Consider the following 17,855-nt stretch of genomic DNA (forward strand, 5'->3'; position numbering starts at 1 on the left):
GCGTACCAATTCATCCCAAAGGGGTGTTCGATAGGTTTGAGGTCAGGGCTCTGTGCAGGCCAGTCAAGTTCTTCAACACCGATCTCGACCAAGCATTTCTGTATGGACCTCGCTTTGTGCATGTCATGCTGAACAGGAAAGGGCCTTCCCCAAACTGTTGCCACGAAGTTGGGAGCACAGAATCATCTAGAATGTCATTGCATACTGTAGCGTTACGACTTCCCTTCACTGGAACTAAAGGGCCTAGCCCGAACCATGAAAAACAGCCCCAGACCATTATTCCTCCTCCACCACCAAACTTTACAGTTAGCACTATGCATTGGGGCAGATAGCGTTCTCCTGGCATCCTCCAAACCCAGATTCGTCCGTCGGACTGCCAGATGGTGAAGTGTGATTCATCACTCCAGAGAACACGTTTCCACTGCTTCATAGTCCAATGGCAGCGAGCTTTACACCACTCCAGCCAATGCTTGGCATTGCCCATTGTGATCTTAGGCTTGTGTGCGGCTGCTCAGTCATGGAAACCCGTTTCATGAAGCTCCTGACAAACAGTTATTGTGCTGATGTTGCTTCCAGAGGCAGTTTGGAACTTGGTCGTGAGTGTCAGTTGTGAGTACAGGCGGGGACTAAGCACACACCCCTGAGGGGCCCCAGGGGTTGAAACTCAATGTGGTGGAGGTGTTTTATCCAGGGTCCCTAATTTGGTGATGAGCTTGGAGGGACTATGGTGTTGAGCTGTAGTCTATGAATAGCATTCTCACACAGTTATTTCCCTTCTTGTTTAGGTGGGAGAGGGCAGAATGAAGTGCAATTTAGATTGCGTCGTCTGTGGATCTGTTGGCCCATATGCAAATTGGTGTGGGTGTAGGGTGTCTGGGATGATGGTGTTGATGTGGGTCATGACCAGCCTTTCATACCGCTTCATAATTACAGATGTGAGTGCTACAGGACGGTAGTCATTAAGCAGGTTACCTTGGAGCTCTTGGGAACACGGACAACGGTGGCAGCTTGAACCATGTTGAAATTACAGACTGGGATAAGGAGAGATTGAGCACATCACTGGTACCTCCTGTTTGAGCTTTTGTTGTAAACAGGATGCAGGAGAATGGAGTCATGGTCAGATTTGCCCAAGGGAGACGAGGGAGGGCCTTGTATGCATTTCTGTGGGTAGAATAAAAGTGGTCTAGTTCTAGCGCCCCTATTGGCCCAGGAGACATGTTGGTAGAAGTGAGGTAGGACAGTTTTAAGTCTCCCCGAATTAAAGTCTCTGCCCACCAGAAACGCTACCTCTGGGTGTAATTACAGTGTAACAAGTATTGTAATTACTCATAATTACTCAACTTCTGACCCACTGGGAATGTGATGAAAGAAATAAAAGCTTAAATCAATCATTCTCTCTACTATTATTCTGACATTTCACATTCTTAAAATAAACTGGTGATCCTAACTGACTTAAGACAGGGCATTTTTAAAAGGATTAAATGTCAGGAATTATGAAAAACTGAGTTTTTAAATGTATTTGGCTAAGTTGTATGTAAACTTCAGACTTCAACTGTAGTTAAGCCTGCATTTTGTTCTATGTAGTTTTTCTATATAAAAAACATTTGCATAGGCAACAAATTAAGTTAGTTCATTATGGTGATTATAAAGGGCATGCAATTTAGGCTTAAAATTGAATGCAGATTTCGTTTCTGCATTCTTATCAAGAACTATACAGGTACATCTGCTAGAAGGCCCGTGTACAGACCTTTCAGGGGGCAGGTGCTCAAAATAAAAAACATTCTAAGGGAAGCTGAGAAGAGGAATCACCTAAAAGCTACAGGTAAACAAACACAATATTTGGATCTAAAGGTGACACTCCAGAGGAATGAGGAAAATGAATATGTGTGACTCAGAGACTACCAGAGGAATGAGGAAAATGTATATGTGTGGCTCAGAGACTTCCAGAGGAATGAGGAAAATGTATATGTGTGGCTCAGAGACTACCAGAGGAATGAGGAAAATGAATATGTGTGACTCAGAGACTACCAGAGGAATGAGGAAAATGTATATGTGTGGCTCAGAGACTACCAGAGGAATGAGGAAAATGAATATGTGTGACTCAGAGACTACTAGAGGAATGAGGAAAATGTATATGTGTGGCTCAGAGTACTACCAGAGGAATGAGGAAAATTAAAGTGTGTGGCTCAGAGACTACTAGAGGAATGAGGAAAATGTATATGTGTGGCTCAGAGACTACTAGAGGAATGAGGAAAATGTATATGTGTGGCTCAGAGACTACCAGAGGAATGAGGAAAATGTATATGTGTGGCTCAGAGACTACCAGAGGAATGAGGAAAATGTATATGTGTGGCTCAGAGACTACTAGAGGAATGAGGAAAATGTATATGTGTGGCTCAGAGACTACTATAGGAATGAGGAAAATGTATATGTGTGGCTCAGAGACTACCAGAGGAATGAGGAAAATGAATATGTGTGACTCAGAGACTACTATAGGAATGAGGAAAATGTATATGTGTGACTCAGAGACTACCAGAGGAATGAGGAAAATGTATATGTGTGGCTCAGAGTACTACCAGAGGAATGAGGAAAATTAAAGTGTGTGGCTCAGAGACTACTAGAGGAATGAGGAAAATTAAAGTGTGTGGCTCAGAGACTACCAGAGGAAGTTGAGAAAGAATTTCAAGGGTCCTTTAAAAATTCTAAAGAAACTGTCAGACGTGCTATGAAGTAGTAAAGTGTAATGGGCCTTATCATGCCATTGTAGACTACAACAGGCTCAAACTTACTGTGAGGTTGTTTCAGAGCAAGAGGGCACTGGGATGGGAAAAGAGACTGAGTTGAGCACTGACTCATTTGCGCCTAGTCAGACACACAACTCCTCAAGGAAACAGGGTGCTCCGAGGAAAAGCAACCAGTGTTGCCTAGATTACCCTTCAGCAGAAGGGAGGACGGCAATGTGACACTGTGGGCGCCAACGGATGAAAGGGAATCCGACACTGTCAGGACTAAAATCTCAGTCGAAGACACAGAGACTCATAACCAGTGTCTGATGTAAGATGGGTCAAGCACCTGAGTCAATTGCAGCAGAAAGTCACATGGGTCGTGGGGTAAGACCCCAAATAAGTTAGGATGCCAATTTGCCAATAGGGTTTTGTGTTAAACACTCTCAATGCATTGTACATGTATGTTACTGTACAACGTCTCAGAGGTTGTGTTTATCCAGGCTATGTAACAGAGTGTGTTTCAGTCTAAGAAGGGGGTCATGTAATGTGTGTGTATATTTCAGTATCTCTCAGTCTATCACGCCTATCAAGCAAATTAGTTGCTGTATGTGATGATGCTGGGGCATGCTGGGTCAGTCTGTTTTGAGAGGCGCTTTCGTACGTTGGATTGGTGCTGGTGTGCACTACCCTTACAAAAAAAACATGAAAAAATGTATTGTGAAAAAAACACGTGGTTTTCGGACACATCAAATCAAATGTTCTTTGTCACATGCTTTGTCAACAACAGGTGCTTACTTATCGGCCCTTCCCAACAATGCAAAGGGCAAACATTTAAATAATAGAACAATAATAACATGAGGAATAAATACACAATGAGTAACAATAACTTGGCTATATACAGTACATCACAAAAGTGAGTACACCCCTCACATTTTTGTAAATATTTGAGTATATCTTTTCATGTGACAACACTGAAGAAATTACACTTTGCTACTATGTAAAGTAGTGAGTGTACAGCTTGTATAACAGTGTAAATTTGCTGTCCCCTCAAAATAACTCAACACACAGCCATTAATGTCTAAACCGCTGGCAACAAAAGTGAGTACACCCCTAAGTGAAAATGTCCAAATTGGGCCCAATTAGCCATTTTCCCTCCCCAGTGTCATGTGACTCGTTAGTGTTACAAGGTCTCAGGTGTGAATGGGGAGCAGGTGCATTAAATTTGGTGTCATCGCTCTCACACTCCCTCATACTGACTGGTCACTGGAAGTTCAACATGGCACCTCATGGCAAAGAACTCTCTGAGGATCTGAACAAAATAATTGTTGCTCTGCATGAAGATGTCCTGGGCTATAAGAAGAGTGCCAAGACCCTGAAACTGAGCTGCAGCACCGTGGCCAAGACCATACAGCGGTTTAACTGGACAGGTTCCACTCAGAACAGGCCTCGCCATGGTCGACCAAAGAAGTTGAGTGCACGTGCAAGGTCTCTAACATCCACCAGCTCAGTGATGTCGTCATGGAGGAGTGGAAGAGGACTCCAGTGGCAACCTGTGAAGCTCTGGTGAACTCCATGCCCAAGAGGGTTAAGGCAGTGCTGGAAAATGATGGTGGCCACACAAAATATTGACACTTTGGGCCCAATTTGGACATTTTCACTTAGGGGTGTACTCACTTTTGTTGCCAGCGGTTTAGACATTAATGGCTGTGTGTTGAGTTATTTTGAGGGGACAGCAAATTTACACTGTTATACAAGCTGTACACTCACTACTTTACATAGTAGCAAAGTGTAATTTCTTCAGTGTTGTCACATGAAAAGATATACTCAAATATTTACAAAAATGTGAGGGGTGTACTCACTTTTGTGATATACTCTATATGGGGTACCAGTACTGAGTCGATATGTAGGGGTACGAGGTAAGAGGTAGATATGTACATATAGGTACTGTAGGGATACAGTGACTAGGCAACAGGATACATATTAAACAGTAGCAGCAGCGAATGTGATGAGTCAAAAGAGTTCAATGCAGACAGTCTGGGTAGCTATTGGTTAACTATTTAACTAACTATTTAGCAGTCTTATGGCTTGGGGATAGAAGCTGTTCAGGGTCCTATCTGTACCGCTTGCCGCAGCAGAGAGGACAATCTATGACTTCCTCTGACACCGCCTGGTATGGTAGAGAGCACGGCCCCAGTGATGTATTGGGTCGTATACGCACTACCCTATGTGTGCAGCCAGGCAAGATGCTGTCAATGGTGCAGCTGTAGAACTTTTTTAGGATCTGAGGGCCCATTCCGAATCTTTTCAGCCTCCTGAGCTGCGAAGAGACTTTGTTGGGCCTGCTTCACGACTGTGTTGGTGTGTGGACCATGATAATTCCTTAGTGATGAGGAACATGAAGCTCTCGACCTGCTCCACTACAGTCCTATCAATGTGGATGGGGGTGTGCTTGGCCCTCCGTTTCCTGTAGTCCACGATCAGCTCCTTTGTCTTGCTGACATTCAGGTAGAGGTTTTTGTCCTGGCACCACACCACCTCACTGACCTCCTCCCTATTGGCTGCCTCATTGTCGCCGGTGATCAGGCCAACCCTTGTTGTGATGTCAGCAAACTTAATGATGGTGTGAACAGGAAGTACAGGAGGGGACTAAGCGTTGAGGGTCAGAGTGGTGGATGTGTTGTTGCCAACCTTCACCACCTGGGGGAGGCCCGTCAGGAAGTCCCGGATCCAGTTGCAGAGGGAGGTGTTCAGTCCCAGGGTCCTAAGCTTGGTGATGTACCATAACCCATTCAAAGGAATGGGGTATGGTACCATTCAACCTCTGAATGGCACACATACACAAACCATGTTTCAATTGTCTCAAGGCTTAAAAATCTTTCTTTAACCTGTCTCCTCCCCTTCATCTACACTGATTAAAGTGGATTTAACTGTCCATATACAGTCCATATACTGTCCACACCATCATACACTGAGTTTATAAAACACCTGCTTTCTCCATGACATAGACTGACTATGTGAATCCAGATGAAAGCTATGATCCCTTATTGACGTCACAGTATATGGACAGTATGTGGACAATATATGGACAGTATGTGGACAATATATGGACAGTATGTGGACAATATATGGACAGTATGTGGACAATATATGGACAGTATGTGGACAATATAGGGACAATATATGGACAGTATGTGGACAATATGGACAATATATGGACCGTATGTGGACAATATATGGACCATATGTGGACAATATATGGACCATATGTGGACAATATATGGACCATATGTGGACAATATATGGACCATATGTGGACAATATATGGACCATATGTGGACAGTATGTGGACAATATATGGACAGTATGTGGACAATATATGGACCATATGTGGACAGTATATGGACAGTATGTGGACAGCATATGGATAGAAAAGGTGTGAGCCTTGATTATAAAACAATATATACATAAGAAGTGAGTAAAACAGTATGTAAGCATTATTCAAGTAAAAAATGTAAACATTATTTAAATATTATTAAAAGTGTTTAAATCAGTCATCCTTAATTAAGGCCTAGATTCAATCAGATCAAGCATTAACCGGTGACAGCAGACACCCACACAGCGGAAGTTTTGACTGTGTAGGAGGTGGAGCTGCGTTGGAGCCATCAAATCAGTGAGCAACTGTTCTTGAGATCATTGTCAGGAAGCCACACCCACCACAACTTGCATTAGAAGTTCTGATTGGGAAGGTACAGGCAATATAGAAATAATCCTGCTCAAATTGAAAACTCATCAAACAAAATAATTAGGATTTATATTATACTAATCAAAGTGTAGATTACATCTCACATTCCAGTGTTCGAACTTGTAAACAAGGCTGCATGGGATTTCTGTTCATGCGACTCCATGAAGCCAATGGAAATATCTGCTTTATGATTGGCATCTTACATTCAGACAGTGAATCCTGAGCTAGGATAACTTTTTAAAACATGACATTATTTGGCTTGCTCTAAAAGGATTTCCCTAAAAGCAAAGCCACTTCTGGATTGGACAGCTCTAATGCAGTCCCAGATCAGACACCGCAAAACAACTGATATGTGAATGTCGGCTAAAGCGATCTGATTGAACAAAGGCCTAAAACATTAACATAGTGTTTTCCTCGCTACATTTTCAGTAAAAAGCTGAAGGATGGGGCTTGAGAAATGCAACTACTATCAAATCCATACACTATGCTATGGATGCAAAGACTGATCATCTATTATATACAAATTATAGTTTCATCTATGTTTTTCGGCTATACATTGGTTGTTTACATTTACTTTGTTTACAAACATTGAAGTAGTACAAGCTTATATTTTGGGTTCTGATGTGGTATGACAGTTGAATTAAGCTTGAGGCATTTATACGTTATATTCTTCAAGAATTAATGGGTACATATTAATTTATAAGTCCAAAAATGGATGTAGCAGTTAAGGCGAGGGTTCCCAAACCTTTTTGGCTCACGACCTCATTTTGATATCTGAAAATTCTTGTGACCCCAACCATGTGAAAAAAATGTATGTAATAAACAGCCAATTGTAACTTTTTTTAAATCGGGGCTATGGCAGTCAACTGCAAAACGTTCTAACATTATTTTTGATTGTATTCTCAACTCACTATCACATACTTTTAATGTAGGGCTATGACAGTCAATTGCAAATTGGTCTGACATCATTTGTCTTTTCTCACCAACACTAATGAGATGTGTGCTGGATGCATGTCACGTCAGAGCTTCTCAAAGTCAGCGGGTGTGGTTGATAGTGCTCCCCTCATTTCTCCGGTTACATCCAACCTGGATCGATATTTGTTTTTAATGCAGACGTGAAAACTGAATCAGCGTACAATGAGTTTTAATGCTTGGTGGGAGGCAGCTCAGTATCCCCTTTGAGTCAGAAACCAAAACTCCTGCATAGTGACTCATGAATGCTTCGGTCGTGTGACAGCTCAATCAGATGTTCGATTTCAGTTACCAGCATGTCAACCGAGACAGCCAGGATCACAGTCAAACGGATTTAACTGATTCGGTCACTCATCTGTAGAGTGTTTTTATAATTCCCCTGCATGCTTGCGTTCAGATCGTTCGGTATCCCAAATACTGTATGTCTGTCACTTAAGGAGACACATTTTCTTTTCATTACACAGAAAGTCAACAAAGTCTGTTTTTTAAATCCATTGTGAATGACAACAGTTCCTCTCTCAATTTGAAAAATCTTTCCAACACTCTCCCCTCGATAACCACCAAGCCTTGGTATGCAATAGAACAATGTCATGCTCTGATCCCATGTCTCTAAATAGTTTTGCAAACAGGAGTGTGCAAAGTAGTTTACAATCAAAGTTACCTGCTGCATATCTCAGAATTCTGGCTCAGCTCTTTTGCCACCAGATGCTCTCGGTGTATCCATTCTAGCTCAGTGGATGTAACATGAAATGCCTCCATATGGCAGAGGGAGACACATTCATAACTAGAGTGCAGAGGCCTGCCCGCAGTCCTGTGATAGATGGAGCCCCATCTGTGCAAAGGTCCACCATTCGATCCCTTGGAATCTGTTTATCGTCAATATAGCTGAACATCCCCTTTTCCGTTTCATGCTTGGGAATTGTGAGAGAGAACAACATGTCCTTGTGAATAACATCCCCCAACATGTAGCGAACAAAAGTCAATGCATCTCGGCCCTCACAGCTAACATCCATTTGGAGAGCATAAAGGTGGGGACTTTTTAAGTCGTTCAGTCAGTTTCCTCTTGATTGCTAACTATAGCAGAAATTCTTAGTTTCACAGTTATCGGACAAAGGTATCAATGTGAGTTTCTGTGCTTCTGCCTCCCCACACATTGTTTCAACATATCAATTGTTGCCAGTGATATCAATGTCTCTGCAAAAGTGTGTGGTTTCATAGCATGTGAAAAGGTAGTGTTATCATGCAAACTCTAAATGTAATAAATGTGAAAAGATGGTTTCATGTGTGAAATTCAAGTTCAACATGTGAAAACAGCTATTTCACATTTGAAAATGTGATATTCACATGTGAAACTGCAAATTTGACATTTTTTTTGCACGGGTATGTTCATCCAAATAAATGACAACTTGATTATTAAATGGGAAACAAGGCAACCGTTAACATGTCGTCGCCCACAAATGATGCAGCGCCCCCCAGTGCTGTCTGAGATACCGCGTTTGACTAACAGGCTGACTACACCACTTGCGTCGCGTGCGCAAATGTTGCAAAATACATTTCTAAATCTATATTATTCAACTATTGCACCCACACTGCTCGGGAGCGCCAATGAGCATCTGCGTTGTCAAGGGCTAAAATAGAAGTCAGTTCTATTTGTGACGCAGATCGCGCTGCAAGTACTGCCTCTCCCATCTCCTCATTGGTTTATAGAAGCAGGTACCCACGTGCCATTTCCTCATTGGTTATACACGTGGGTGACTGAAAGATGAACGAGTTCGGTGGCGGTAATGCACCTAATTAATGAAAGTTGACAATCGCAATATAAAGTCCAGAGAACAAAATGCCTGGAAGGAGGAGAGATGACCAGAAACGATTCGGTTGACCATTTTATGTGTGGATTAATTGGCGGAGTAGAGGACCTTGTGCATTTCAGGTAAAATAACAACTCAATGTTTATATCCCAGGACAAATTAGCTAGCAACAGCAAGCTATCTAAATGGGACAAATTAGCTAGCAAGTGAAAATGTTTAATGCTTTTTGGCCTGTCCCCAAATTAATGTAATTGGTGCAGAGTTTGTTTTGATATTTTAACCTGCGTGTCGTGATCGCGTTTGGTGTGGGGGGACAAAATAAATGTATACACGATGGCGCACGCACGCAGCCGGTTTGGGTTCCGTGTAACGTACAAACAGATGGACAGACAGCGACAGATCCACAGTCCCCTCCCCGATTTCATCTCGGGGGACAATAATCTTCATGCTGGAATGTTTATACTAGTTAAAGACATGCTCCGTAACTTTAGTGACTACTAATTATTTTTGTAACATCCCGCTTTTGGGCTGAATGTGTAAATGAGTAGCTCATACATTTTCCTCCACGTGGGCCAGCCCTCTAGCAATTTGAGTTCTAGCCAATGAGCTTCAGCCCCTCGCCATTTGATTGACAGCTAGCAAGATCCACACACAGCAGAGCGAGAGGAGGAACACTCTATTCGCGCCACTTCGATACAGCTAAGACAGGAAGTGGCTTTTTCGTGGCAGGTTAAGGGAACTTAAGCAGCAGGTTTGGATAATTAACATAGGAGATTAGGAGACTGAGGTTAAGGTTAGGAAAAGGGTTAGCGAAAAATGATGTCTTACCCTGGCCGTAGCTGTATCAAAGTGCTGTGAAAAGAGTATGCCCCGAGCGAGAGCTATGATGTGGTGCACATAATGTGACTGATGTAGTACTCACTTTTCTGGGACTACTTTTGGCTCGTGAGCTCTAGTTTCAAGCCTACTGGATAAAAAGCATACAAAAGTACAGCAGAGTCTCCATCACAAACTACCTGTACGTGTGAGTTTCGGTGGCTGTACAGTCTCGTTACAATACCAAATGAATGTACTGGATTTCTGTAACAACACAACTCACTCACTCATCATCACAAATGGTTAGCAAGCTAGTTACAGTGCCTCCTAAACATAGACATCAGAAAACAGTGCCTCCTAAACATATTGACATCAGAAAAGACATTGTAAAAAGACATTGTAAATATATTTGATTGATTGATTATGCTAGCTAGGGACAATAAAATGCCTCTTTACAGTATTGTCACACAACACAATGCTTCAGATATCTCAAGTTCTGAGGGAGCATGCATGCAGGCTGCAGGAATGTCCACCAGAGCTGTTGCCAGATAATTGAATGTTCATTTTTCTACCATGAGCTGCCTCCAACAACGTTTTAGAAAATTTAGCAGGACATCCAACCGGGCTCAAAACCACAGACTGCGTGTAACCACGCCAGCTCAGGACCTCCACATCCTGCTTCGTCACTCGCGGTATCGTCTGAATAAAGCACTTTTTGTGGGAGAAGAACTCATTCTGATTGGCTGGGCCTGGCTCCCCAGTGGGTGGACCCCTGAATTTAGGACCTAATTTCTTTATTTCAATTGACTGATTTCCTTATATGAACTGTAACTCAGTAAAATATTTGAAAATGTTGCATGTCCCGTATATATATTTTTTTGTTCAGTATATAAGGGTAGCTACACACACTCGACCGATGACGCAGTCTAATCGGGTGCACGGAGGGAAAAAGGCGTAACAGGTGCATTTATTTTGGCATTGTCTAGATGTAAAACAGCTATGGAAAGATATTCACAGTTTTATAATAGTTCATATTCTTGATGACTTTTTTTATTTTTTTATGGGAGAATGTGTTGCTCCCCCTAGCATATGTTATCATTATCTATTTGTGTACTTCTTGTAAGTAAACAGACTATTCTACATTATTTAAAAAAATATATATATATAAAAAAAGGGGGGGGGGCGCAACAGGATGCGAGGTCTGTAGCCTGCAGCGCAAATTAACAGAGGCAACCAACTGACCGGGTGGCGATTTGACGACGTCAGGACGATTTGCGGCAGACAGTGGGATCCGAACAACAATTATTTTTTATATATATGTAAAACAAACATTTTTGGGGACCCAAAAGCCAACTTCAGAAGGTAAGCAGAGCTCATATTTGCACGTGCCTGTTTTCTATAGTTGATAAGCATCATAAAGCGAAAGTGAAAATAGTGTTATGTATGATATAGACAAGTTTGTAACTTTTGATGGCAAGACTAAGTTACCATTTCAGACAGATAAAGGTTGTCTACACATTCTGAGAGAGGACGTCAACGAATGTTTGGGATATTCTTAAAATGTTTGTTCGGTGTTGCTTAGAGTGCGATATGAATTCGTTATGAATAGTCTATAATCACGCAAAAGTATTTTTCCTGCGCCATGATTAGTAATTAGCAATCAGTTCGTAATTTTAAATAAAAAGCACCTACAGTATGCCCCTCTATTCAAATAAGTTTCTCTTCAACTGTCATTGTAAGATACCTGCCTTTCGTGTAGCCTGGGTATCAGTCTGGGCTATCATTTCACTGCTTGCCATTCCTTGTAATGCCACATGTTTGGCATATGACACGGAGTACAACCTAAGCATAAACAGACCTGGTTTGCATGTTCTTACATGTATATTTGGGTGATTCCGCAACTACGGGCACTTCTATGTCCTTATATCATAATAATAAAAATAATACACAACTGTGAGGACTGACGCTGGAGATGAGAAGCAGGTACGGGGAGTCAACATTTAATTTGGAACGGACAAAGAACAGGGCACGAACAGCGTCAGGTAACATAAGGACATAGGACAATTAATGCAGCAGCTGGTGCCCTCGAGCGGGAGCAGGCGTGACACATAACAATAACACAATATTTTAGTTCTCAGTGTTTATTATGATTTTAGTGGCAAAGCAGAATATAAAAAATCATGTAAACTCCAAGCAGAGCCTCAAGTCCAATGGGTATATCCTCTGGCGTGTTGATGGTAATGTGTTGATGTTCTCTGTATCAATAGCCAGAATGATTTTGCAGTGCATGGTGATCTAACAGGTGTCCTGTTTTATTGATCAGAGGTGTAGGAAGGGTGAAGTCTGAATCCCAAAAATATTAATTACACAGATGATTAACAAAATATGCACACAACAGTATTCATAACTTGTTTTTTGTTGTGAATGAAAATAACTGGTTCAAATACAGCAAGTCTTCAACATACATACCTTGTGTCCATTTCCATAGATGGTGTCATCATAAAACAATATAAATGTAGTTCATATAAGGGACAAATCTTACCTTAACTGAAAAAAATGTAAAGATCTCCTCAATTTAAGTGCCTTACCTGCTGTCCTTTCAAATTCAAATAAGTGTTTCAGTTGGGCAGAGGCCTATGGGATATTCATTGAAGAGATGGGGGAGGAGGATGGTAAATGTGATCTGTAAAACATACCAATAGCCATATCTTTGTATGCAGCGTGCATTTCCACCACTGAGGGCTTTAATAAAGAAGATACAATACAAAACAATAAACATAACGTTCTCTTGTGTCGAAAAAACCTAAACAGGCCTATCTGGTGCAAACAAACACAGAGACAGGAACAATCACCCACGAAACACTCAAAGAATATGGCTGCCTAAACATGGTTCCCAATCAGAGACAATGATAAACACCTGCCTCTGATTGAGAACCACTAGGCAACTAGACTACCTACAACAATCCCATTACCTACAAAAACCCCAAGACAAAACACACCACATAAATAACCCATGTCACACCCTGGCCTGACCAAAATAATAAAGAAAACACAGAATACTAAGACCAGGGCGTGACAGAAGCTGAAGTAAAATCTTGGTAAATATTGCTTGTGTAGAGAATATTTTTATTGTCAGTCATTTCCAAACAGGCTATAATTTCTTTAATTTGTGGTAGAATAGAACATAAATGTATATATTTCATGTTTTTAGTGTAAACTCTATGCTAGCTGTAATACTAGCCAAGGCATGCTAAGCAGCCTGTCATTTTTCTCCAAAACTTGTAGAAACATAATTTCCATCACAGTCATTTTTATCACAAAGTTACCTGTGTTGGAAATGACAGAACGTGGTGGAAATGACAAAAATCCATGATATTATAATGCTATATTCTAATGCTCCAAGGTGTGCGTGCACAAGTTGCAAACTTAAGTAGTATTTTTCTTTGTTTTTAGAAGATGTCACATAAGCAGCACAGAGGTCACAGACAGAAAGAAAATGAAAAAAATTATCCTATACGATACCAGGAACATCTGCAAAAAGACAGGGAGAGATACTAGAAGAAAAAAGAGAAGGGAGAAGTGAAATCTATCTCTGAGCTTACAAAGCCAAAACAAAGAAACAAGAGAAGACCATGGAAATGCAACCAAAACAGACTTTAAAGAAAACAGTTGCAATGGAGATCTACCTATCAGGCAACACACCACCTCAGTCACCAGATGACTTGCAGCCAGAACATGAGGCCAACCTATCAGGCAACACTCCACCTCAGCCACCAGATGACTTGCAGCCAGAACATGAGGCCACATACCTGCCCCAGATGCACGCGTTGATACCCCTTCCTCATCATCTGCAACAGGAAGAGGTTTGGAAGAGGTCGCTCAAAAACATACAGAGATCTTTGCATGACAAATGTCAAGCTTGATGAAACTTTACGGGAAGCTGAGAAATACAAAAAAAAGGTCAACTGATGAAGAAAATAGAGAGACAAGATTCCCCAAAGACAAAACAGCAAATGAAGGGAACTCTGAAGAACGTGACGAGGATTTTATTCTTTCAAAATGCCATCATTGCAGAGTTAAAGCAAAAGTATCAAAAAATGCTCAGTGCCAAGGACAAACAAATGGCTTCAAAAATGCTGAGGCAGCGTCCTGAGAAAGTATCGCCTGGTCAAAGCCGCAAACAGAGTATTTGGATTTTCAGGTAAAAGCAATGAGGGCAAATGAAAACAGGCCAACAAGTCTTCAATACTCCACAGGAAAAAGCAGTGGAACAGAGTTAGCACAGCCACAGAAGAGAAAATCACTAGACTCTATGAACGTGATGACAACAGCAGAGCAACAACAGGGAAAGAGGACACACTAACAAAAAAAGCAGAAGAGCTCCTTGACAATTCAGAACCTTTATCAGAAGTTTAAGAGGGAATATTCAGAGATTAAAATGTCATACTTTTAATTCTGCAAAAGATGTCCTTTTTGGGTTGTCAATCCAACAGTCCAGGATAGGGACACATGTCTCTGCAAAACCCACGCCAACCCCCAGTTCCTGGCGGACAAACTCCAGTATCACAAAGTGATCAGCTGCAGGTGCAATGAGAACCTTATTGAGTCTTTGTGCTGTGAGGACCTGAAGAAAGAGTGAATGTACAGAGCGTTCCCTTTGCCAAACAAAATAGCTGAAATATCTGACTCTGATGCTGGTGAACAGACATGATGGTTTGAGTGGGGGAAAAAACTTGAGGCGAGAGAGGAAAAATAAAGAGGGAAACATGGAGAAGTTCACTGTGCATTTGACAGTAAAAGAGAAGGTATGTGTCACACTGCAGATTCTACTGGAGGTTTTCTCCAACGGATTGAAAGAGAAGGTGAGGAAACACGTGTACAACATTTGACACCAATACTCCAAACTGAGAATTAAAAGAGATTCTGCAGAAAGAGGAGATCATAGTGCATATTGACTTTGCGGAGAACAATCTGTGTTGTTATCATAATCTCTCAAAAAGGTTGGGTGGAAATATAATATTTTTCATGATAAATGAATGTTTTCTGCTGTCACAAAGGCAAGTTTATACATTCAGGCGTCGTGTTGATTTATTAATATAGGAAAACATTAAAAATCACTTAAAATAATATTCAAATACAAGTTAATGTACAAACATATAAGAAATTAATTGTATTATATTTCATTTTCAACTAAAATTGATGTTTAATGACGTGATGTAAATGATATTTGTCTATGGCTGTCTGAGAAAAATGATACAAATATATACATTCCCTGAATAGGACAATTGCAGCCATTATCAGATATTATTTCTAGACAAATCAAAGACAATTATAATACTGGTAAAATGGTATTTCAATAAGCTTTCATTTCTGAATGCTTGCAGGGCCAAAGAGCCCGAAGTTGCAGAATCACCCATTTACATTCTAAACAACATTGTGGACTGGAGCTCGATTAGCCAGCCCAAAATAGAGCAGTTACACAATGTCCTGACCCACAATGTAATCTGTAGAGACAAATGCTATACCGTCTCTCTGGTTGTTGGTCATAATCAGTAAGATATATTATTTGTAGAGCAAATCAGATTTTCTTTCTGCTTGATAAGTGTCTCAAACTGTAAATGCTGTATCCCCGTCTGTATTCATTGATCATTTCCTTTTCCGCAATAAGTTACAATGTAGTTACAAGAGTAACCCTAATCCTAACCTCAGCCCCAAACCTTAACCTTAACCCTCTTTTACAAAGGTCCACAGAGTAAGTACAGTGTAACACTGAGTAGTTACAATAGTACTATTTATACCACACCGTCTGGAATACAGGAACAATTACACGTTTTTCTCACCTATTCTAATATTCTGTGTCTAGTGATTGACCTACAATGGCGCCACGTTCAGAATCGGGTCTGCTGCTGAAAACTCTGAAGCAACTGGGCAAATCTGATCTGAAGACTTTTCAGTGGCACCTGATAAAGGGTGATGTGTTGGATGGCTTCTGCTCTATCCCAAAGGCCGAGTTGGAGTTTGCTGACAGGGAGGACACTGTGGATAAAATGGTGGAAACTTACACGGCAAAGGGTGCTGTGAAGATCACACTGGCGATTCTGAAGGAGATTAGACAAGTAAATCTTGCCGAGAAGTTAAATGATGAGTACACAGGTAATACATCAGGTTTGAAGATATATGTATTCCCTGTCTAAAAACAGGTTCAAAGCTGTACATTATGATAGGAAGGGCTTATCCATTGGATCTGATTCTCAAACTGCACTTATGTTTTTTTTCTGGCAGAACAATGTAAACTATTATGAAGGAGAAATGCAGTTAAATGTTAATGTCTATTTCTCTCTCTCTCTCTCTCTCTCTCTCTCTCTCTCTCTCTCTCTTCTCTCTCTCTTCTCTCTCTCTTCTCTCTCTCTCTCTCTCTCTCTCTCTCTCTCTCTCTCTCTCTCTCTCTCTCTCTCTCTCTCTCTCTCTCTCTCTCTCTCTCTCTCTAGCAGGAGGTCCAGGCCAAGTTGGGGAAGCAGGTGCAGGGAGGGGATCTTCTGCTGTCCAACCCATCACAATCTCAGCTCAGAATGGGGCCTTTGTCTTTTCTCCCATAATGACTGGTAACACTGTTGGTGGATCAATCCATATCCCTACAGGTAATGATGGGCAATATAAAATACACAATCATCACAAATGATTTCAAACAAAATAATCCACTGATAATTGCACACATATAAGATATGAATTCAAATAGTGTTCAATTAAACATAAATAGATCTCACTCAATCATCTTAATCGCAGCAGCTGGCACATAGGAGAGCACAAATGATCTCCACTTAATTTATCTGCATGAATTGATATACCTTCTCTGTTCTTGCAGGCTCTGCAGCATCCCAAAATCCCAGGCCCTGAAAGAAGAAGACCCATTTCTGATGTCAGACCTGGAGGGATTAACCACCTCCTAATACACTGCCATATCCATAATTGGCTACTTCATTCAGTTATAAATGTTTAATAAATCATGCAAATTATCATAGTTTTCTACATAATTGTATTAGATTTTTTTTTAAATATAATAATATTACAACATGAATTAAAAAATACATTCCAATGAAATTGGCTTATGTGTCATATCATGTCTCTATTGAACAAGGTTTGTTTTTTTACCTTTACCTTTATGTTCTTGTTTGTGGCACTGAAGGGATGTAGAGGAAGTGTGGATTCAGTTCCGGCCATTAGTATGAGCCCGTCCTCCCCAAATTAAGGTGCCACTGGCCGCCTGTGGTTTCCACAGAGGCAGGGCAACTCTCAGGTAAGAGACCTCTACCCCTTTAAAGTTTGTGAGCAGGCCCTCTTATAAAATCTCAACCCTTTTTAAGAAGCAAATAAAGGATTATCTTTGGTGACATACAATCCCACTCTGCATATAATTGAACCCCATTTCACATCACTGTCAGTGATTAAGAGCCAGAGCCCTGATTCATCCACAAGATGGCAGTCTTGTCCGCAATGTTGAGCCTGGCAGTAGGACGGGCTGCAGTATCAGCAAGTTCAGAGCTGGGAGGTTACTTGTTGAATATTGAGATGATTTACTTTGTGACCTTTGAGTGATGACCTCTCCTGGTCAATATAACTGGCCATATTGATTGCCATGGGGGACATTTAGGGCCCGTTCCATCATAGACGTGGGAGGAGCAGGCAGAGAGACTTGGCACCCCTTCAAAATGGGATGAAGACCTACGTACTCAATATCCGTTCACCACATGCACATGGTGTAGTGAATGGTGTAGTGACGTCCTAACCTGGCAC

General features: G+C 41.2%; 1 protein-coding gene across 3 annotated transcripts; it reads left to right on the plus strand.

Annotated features, from left to right (window-relative positions):
- Window positions 1-11,249: 11,249 nt before the first annotated feature.
- LOC121841684 (caspase b-like) lies at window positions 11,250-17,162 on the plus strand. 3 transcript variants are annotated; one of them, XM_042311605.1, is made up of 4 exons: window positions 11,250-11,426; window positions 15,928-16,217; window positions 16,556-16,702; window positions 16,927-17,162. In XM_042311605.1, the coding sequence occupies exons 2-4, from the start codon at window positions 15,941-15,943 to the stop codon at window positions 16,956-16,958; spliced, it is 456 nt and encodes a 151-aa protein (XP_042167539.1). In that variant the 5' UTR covers window positions 11,250-11,426; window positions 15,928-15,940; the 3' UTR covers window positions 16,959-17,162. The 3 variants fall into 3 exon arrangements, 2 of the variants coding, with proteins under 2 accessions (XP_042167539.1, XP_042167538.1); XR_006080723.1 differs by having other exon boundaries at window positions 11,252-11,426; window positions 16,070-16,217; window positions 16,553-16,702; XM_042311604.1 differs by having other exon boundaries at window positions 11,252-11,426; window positions 16,553-16,702.
- Window positions 17,163-17,855: the final 693 nt, after the last annotated feature.

The sequence above is a fragment of the Oncorhynchus tshawytscha genome, linkage group LG33 (genome assembly GCF_018296145.1).
Source record: "Oncorhynchus tshawytscha isolate Ot180627B linkage group LG33, Otsh_v2.0, whole genome shotgun sequence".
NCBI classification, from domain to species: Eukaryota; Metazoa; Chordata; class Actinopteri; order Salmoniformes; family Salmonidae; genus Oncorhynchus; species Oncorhynchus tshawytscha.